Source organism: Vollenhovia emeryi, unplaced genomic scaffold (assembly GCF_000949405.1).
Source record: "Vollenhovia emeryi isolate VEMERY1.0 unplaced genomic scaffold, V.emery_V1.0 DF939135.1, whole genome shotgun sequence".
Classification (NCBI taxonomy): domain Eukaryota; kingdom Metazoa; phylum Arthropoda; class Insecta; order Hymenoptera; family Formicidae; genus Vollenhovia; species Vollenhovia emeryi.
In genome coordinates this window covers 2287467-2294501 of record NW_011967231.1, presented here as the reverse complement: position 1 = coordinate 2294501, position 7035 = coordinate 2287467, and the positions used below count along the sequence as shown (strand labels likewise).

At 36.8% G+C, this 7035-nt stretch overlaps 1 protein-coding gene across 1 annotated transcript in view; it reads left to right on the top strand.

Moving 5' to 3' along the window:
• The window catches only part of LOC105567727 (cytochrome P450 6a2-like), a 5664-nt gene extending 1687 nt beyond the window's left edge, over positions 1-3977 (top strand). The window contains exons 2-5 of the mRNA XM_012022820.1: positions 215-737; positions 950-1171; positions 1368-1619; positions 1784-3977. Coding sequence (XP_011878210.1) covers positions 215-737; positions 950-1171; positions 1368-1619; positions 1784-1953 — 1167 coding nt within the window. The 3' untranslated portion in view covers positions 1954-3977. The remainder of the gene's footprint in view (positions 1-214; positions 738-949; positions 1172-1367; positions 1620-1783) is intronic.
• The last annotated feature ends 3058 nt before the right edge of the window (positions 3978-7035 follow it).

Genomic DNA, 7035 nt, shown 5'->3' with positions numbered 1-7035 from the left:
CTCTCTCTCTCTTTCTTTTTCAAAATGTATGAATTACAATAAATAATTTAGAAAAATAAGAATTGGAAAGAGTGCCTCTCTTTCTCTCTCTCTCTCCAGTATCAAGTTGAACTGACGTATAAGTTTCGGAATGGGCGTTGATCACACGGAAACTTTGAGGGAAAACTTTCTAACATAATTCCCGTTTTCTGATACACTGATGCATAATTTATAGGCCGATCCCATATCCATGCACCTCTTCAGGCTCGACGCTGTTAGATGGCGACCATTAAGAATGAGGCTCTCGCCCATCTTCACGTCCGGGAAGTTGAAGGATATGTTTCACTTGTTGCTGAACTGTTCCGACCACTTCGAGAAGTACCTGAACAACATAGTATCTAAGAACAGTATCGTCGAATGCCGGAATCTGACGTCCAAATTCACCATCGACGTGATCGGATGTTGCGCTTTCGGCCTCGAAATGAATACGCTGAAAGAAGAGGATAATGAGTTTTATCAAGTAGGCCGTAAAATCTTCCGCTCCACTCCAAGGGTCATGCTCAGGACCATGCTTCGAGAAGTGCCGTGGCTCTACAAGCGCTTCGGACATATCATATGTGATCGTGATGTAACCAAATTCATAACGGACATTACCCGAGAAACTATAGAGTATAGGAAGCGGAACAATGTGCGTCGGCACGATTTCATCGATACACTTATCGAGCTCAAGGATAATCCTGACAAACTGGGCGTTAATAGTAGGAACATTACTTTTCCATTTTACGTAATTTATTACTTTATTTATTTTATACTGTCGAATGCATTTAATACGTCCTTATCACTAATTTTTTAGGACAAATTTTCTTCTCTTTTTTATAGAGAAAGCGATAATTCGATATTCGTTGACAAAGCGTTACTAAATGAATTAAGAATTATTACAGAGATTAATATGAAATAATTATTTTTCCAGATGTAACCGATGAATTCATCGCTGCTCAAGCGTTCGTATTTTTCGCGGCCGGTTTCGAGACTTCTTCCTCTACGATGTCCTTAGCAATGTACGAGTTAGCGCAGAATCAATCAATCCAAGACAAAGTTCGAAAGGAGATTAAAGAAGTTCTTGACAGCACTGGCGGAGAAATATTATACGAAAGCATCAAAATGATGACCTATTTGAATATGATCTTTCGAGGTACGTACATCCGTCAAAAAATAATTCTTTAATCATTTAATGAGTCAAGTTTATCTGTAGACATTTGTGAACTGAAAAACATTTTTTCGATAGGATCTCCTGGCAGTCAGGGATCATAACAATTGTAAATAGTTTTTACCCTTGGATAAGTTGCACAGTTCAAAAATATCTTCTCTGCCAAATGTTTGTGTTACAGAGACTCTTAGGAAATATCCAATAGTAATGTTTCTCACGAGGAGAGCTATAAAAGATTACACGTTTGAGGGAACTAAAATCACACTACGAAAGAAGCAACAAGTGATTATACCCGTTCACGCTATTCAGAACGATCCGAACATTTATCCAGATCCGGAAGTCTTTGATCCTGAACGATTTAGAGCGGAAAATATAAAGCAGAGAAACCCCATGTATCATTTGCCATTCGGAGATGGTCCGAGAAACTGTATCGGTAACTTGAAAAACTTATGGCTTTACGTATCATTCACGCAATCTTTTTCGCTTTTTTTTCTTGTACATAAAATTTCTTTCGTACATATGTGTACGTACGCATACATACGTAAGCACACACTTGACTTGAGAAATATCGAAGAGATACGCGCGCTTTTTTTTTAGGAGCCAGATTCGCCGTTAATCAAACGATGGTTGGTTTAATCAAAGTGCTAATGAATTATAAAATAGATGTTTGCAAGGAAACTCAGATTCCACTTATCCATAAACCAATGAGCTCTTTGTTACTGCAAACTACACACGGCATATATGTAAAATTGACCAAGCTCTCTTAACAAGGTGCTTACATCAGGTAATTTGTATATATTGTGTCAGATATAGAATGTATGTATACACTTTTAAGTAAATTAAACAATGCAAAATGATGGAAGTGTCGCGTTTCATCACGGACACATAACATTCGCGGCACATGTTTATAATGCACTGTAAATTATAAAGTTGTCTAATAAACCAAAAATTAAATATATTATAGTGTCGCCAGTCGCGACACATTCAAACGATTTCACATCCGTTTTACCGCAAACCTTGTTTGTTCGTTAACACGAATACTGAATATCGTTTTTGGGTCAAGTTACTCTCATGCAACTCCTTATTAATTTTATACTGTACATCTTATGATTAAAATGGTAAAATTATCGATATACGTATCAATTTGTCAAGTATGTAATATTATCAGTAATGTTAAGATTGACTAGTATATAATTTTGTGTGTGTGTGTGTGTGCGTGCGCGCGCGCGCACGTATACGTGTGTGCGTGTGCGTGTGCGTGCGTGTGTGTGGAGGAGAGACATAATTTCACAACAATTTTCTTCGTATCAAAAGTAAATATGTACACTTGGCTTACTAATCTTTATCGTATTCTTGTCTGCCTTTTATAACAGATATCACGTAACAGGATGTTAATTAAACATTACGTAATATCGGTAATAAGGTTAAGAATAATTAAAAACAATTAATATAATTATTGACAGTTCAATGATGTTCCAGTTTAAATGCGCTGACATGTATTCCAATAATATTCCTCGCTGTCATGTCATGCATCATAAATAATATCGCTTTCTCATTAATGCTTATTCAGATACAATATAGGATACTGTGAATAGACGAGGCTGTTCTGACACATTTCAAGTATGTACATACATGTGTACTTGTTATAAACGTATACTAATTATAATATTAATGAAAATATGTATAATTAGAAGTAAATAATACAAATTATATTTTGAGTTTTAATTTAACTTGTCTTTGAATAACTTATAATATTTGACAAGCTAACTGAGGCATGCAAAATTGTCCTCTTAACTACATTAAATTTGTTCCTAATTAAGCTATTTTTACTTACTTTATTTGTACGATATTCGTATTCTTATTACTGTTTACTTTTTAATTGGGTGTATTTACTATTATGAATGTTTGATCTAATTTAACAAGGGCAGAAATAATCTCAAATGATAATAAAGTATGAATTGCGACAGTGAAACATTTAAAATACTGAGCACTGAAAAAATTCTGTGCACACAGTTTCTGCTATTATATTAGAAGCTAAACTCGGATTACCATTTCTGAAATAGGAATTGCAAACACGTACACATGCGCGCACACATACGCACATAAAGTAGAAAAACTTTCTGAAGCACAGTTTCCTGTAATAAGAAAGCATATGAAAGCATATTGATTATTGCTTATAAAAATATGTGTGTAGGTGCGCGCGTTGATTATATATTAAGCATATATACACTCTGAGATTATATTCTAGCACAGAAATTTATTAATTAAGCTTTTTAGGCGACCATAACCAGCCCGTGTTTTAATAGAGAAAATTTATTGAGAAAAATATTACCTCAGCCACGGTTTGAACTTGGCCTTTCATACTCTTTAGGCGGGCGTCTCGCCAATTCGACCACTGAGGCATGTAATAATTTATTGTTTTGATATATTGTTATATTAGTAGTGGAACCAACACCGGATATTTCATAAAAGTTGCCAACATAATTTCACGTAACGTATTTTTCCACTGTATCGCTATTTTGGGTATGATAAGGATAAGTGCTGATAGTGTCGGTATAGCAAATAAAAGGTGACTGCTTTGACAATCTTAATACATGACATGAGAATGTAACTACATGGCGACTGGTTACATCATGTTTCAGATAAAACTTGACAGTTAAACGCTGGTGATAAAATGGGGTACACAATGCATACGATAATTTTAAATATTTTACTCGAGTGTGCTTTACGCTGGTTCAGACAATGTACTATTATAGCAAAAGTCTATTGATAAAAAGAAAACTATTAATAGGGATTCTTTCTTTTAGTTTGTTTGTTTATGTGATTCTTTATTAACAACAAAACTTGGCATTTACAAAAATATTGTTATCAAAAATTCCTTTTCCTTTCACTTTTTATTATAACAAGATAACCAGTTTTGTTGATTTCTACGCTTAAAATGTAAATCAAAATTTGTCAAAACGAGTCTAGACTGATCTGAGATATATCGCTTTTATCTCCATTAACCTTGCAAATTAATTATAGATGCTAGAAAAATATTAAGCATTAATATTTTACAAGCATCAGCCTTGCGTGAATTACACGGCATTTCACAGATATGTAAAGTAATACTGTAATACGGATATTAGCGTTACAGTTCTGGAATTATAGATCTAAAATGCTAATGTAACGCGCACATTTCTTCTGCCACTAATCCTCACTGCTGCTCGGTGGAGCCAGAAACGACTGTAGATATCTTCAATCGTAACACATACATATACAACTAAGCGTTGTATACATGAGATAAATAACAATACTTCGCTGTAGTGCTGAAATAATATTCAGGTATTTCGGACTATTCTCATTTTGGCAAGTATAATATCTCGAGCGAATCATCCCTCTACAATGGCGTTCTAGAAACTTGTTGCGGGAGCAATAAACTTTCGCCTTGAGTACACCTTGCGAACCTGCACTGTTAGTGAATACACGTAATTACGGCGAATGTGGATGGTTGGCATGGCCACTCGATACACGTTGCGTGTATAATACAGTGTTAAGCGTTATTGCACAATTGCAAGCTCGCGCTGCTCAAAAGAAAATATTTTTGGGAAATTTTATTGACACGAGGCAATTTCGAAACTGAACCATTTTAGGATTGTTGCGATACAAATTTTATAAAAATTTTTTTAAATAAAGATAAAAGGGACAGCTGACAAAGAGTTAACATTTTACGTTTTTCCAGTTATGTTCTCGAATTTTAAATGCCCATGCCAATGCAATGCATGCGTTTCACGCGTGTACACATGTGTGATTTTTTCGGTTAGCCGACGTACACGTAAATCACTTTCACTGCCCGCGGGGTGCACGAATTAAATCTGGCTTGTTCTGTAATTCAATTTTTAGTTTTTAATACTCGCGCTTTTATGCATTGGCAGTTGTCATTTTTCTTGAATTTTTTTTATTGTACTGCAACACAAAACGCACGTAAAAAACTACGTACAGTATATCGGGTTGTGCGGATACGAGGGATTTAACGGCAGGAAAGTAATTAATGATAAAAGAAAGAACCTTGCGGTACATTCGGAGTATTTTAAATTTCACTTAAAATGTATAGTTTTTTTATATTAATTAATTGCTATCATCTTAATGTTTCTTAACGATCATTTCTTGATGATCGTGCGTCAAACGAACATTCGTTCGTTGAGATCTTCAAAATGTTGTCCCACGATTACATGAATTTCGGGGTAAATTTTAAGAGAAAATTCCCTCCGTGTATTATAGACGTAATCTTAAAGATCGACATCTGACAATTCGTACTTTGCATTGCAATATCTCCACTCACGGGGCACGTAGGGGAAAAATAAAAACATTTTTATTGTGCAAATCGAACCCAAGCTATCGATTGAGCGCACTTCGAAGTTCGTCGGATCAGCCGTTGTTGAGATCCGAAAATCTGAGGGCCCGTCAACTCGCGTACTCGCGTAAACTACACGGTCGGTCTCGCGCGCGCGGTTCTAGCTACGCTTATACTTGGCGCGAGACACTACCGTGTCTCGTGCTGTCGTTACCCAAAGTACACTTTGTATTACGGAATTAGATTTTTGGTGACCGTTTAATTTTTAATACAAAATTCGTTTCCATTTATCTTCCATGAATACTTTCTTTCTGAGATTCGTATGTGGCGCGCAAGTAGTTTCAGTCGATCACGGGAAAGAGGGAGTAGTCGCGGACGTAGCTGGTCAGGCGCACAGAGAGTAGTCATTTTGACGGTATTAGTCGGCGCAGAGCAGTTGTCATTTTGTATGAAACGCAGAGAGTTACAAAATGCTTTGTATCGCGCGTAATATCCATCCGCGCCCACGTGCGTTCGACACAATCCCCCTTTTAACACCACGTGACAAAAGAATTGCTCGTTTTCGCACTCGGGAAATAATTATACCTCCGCTCCGAAGGACGGTGTCGAGTCTTGAATATTATAAAACGGAAAGAGAGATGTTCAAACTACACGGGAAAAAATGCCGTTGAAGGAAAAAGAAATGAAGCTGCTTGAATTAAACATTAATGTCACTCGATTGTATTTGCATTTGAGCATGTTTTAAGCATTCAATGAAATATCCAGATTGCATGTTTTTCATCCATTAACTGATGTTATTTCAAACATTTGATTTCGATTACACTGATCTGGTTGACACAACATCAGTTTTTTTACGTGTCATACATGCGGCAAAATTATACATTTGAGGGAAACAAAAAGACTATTCTAAAGTTCACAATATGAAATTTTCAGCGGTTTCGCGCGCTGCTCTTAAAAAAAGTAAGTTTTTTTTTATCGAGAAACGTGTTCTTTTAACATCAGCGTTTTTCGCTAAAGTAAGGATTTGTTCCCGATTTCGGGCAGAACGTCACACGTCCCCTTTCAGCTCCCACTGGGTCATACGTTTTCCTTTTAAAGACGAAGGTTATTAAATTTAAGTGCACCTACAACACAGGGGAGCAATAATTCCCCAATTCGCTCGAGCCAAACGATCTAAAATCTTTCCAAGTTCTCATATGTATACTTTCTTAATTCTATCTGTACACTTCTCGAGATTCCCTCCGTCGGTCGCGCTGGCGCGCAGATTGCTTCCCCGAATCATTAACCTTTATTTCTCACGTTCCGGGGACTACAAGCTAAACACAAACGACCCCCGCGTTCCCTTTGTTCCACGTATCGTTCGCGGTCTCAGCGTTTTCAGCGAGACAGCGGAGTCGTTTTCTAACGTTCCTTCAATTCGCCAAGCGTCGGGGCAGTCGGAGAGAGAGAGAGAGAGAGAGAGAGAGAGAGAGAGAGAGAGAGAGAGAGAGAGGAGGAGGAGGAGAGAGAGAGAGAG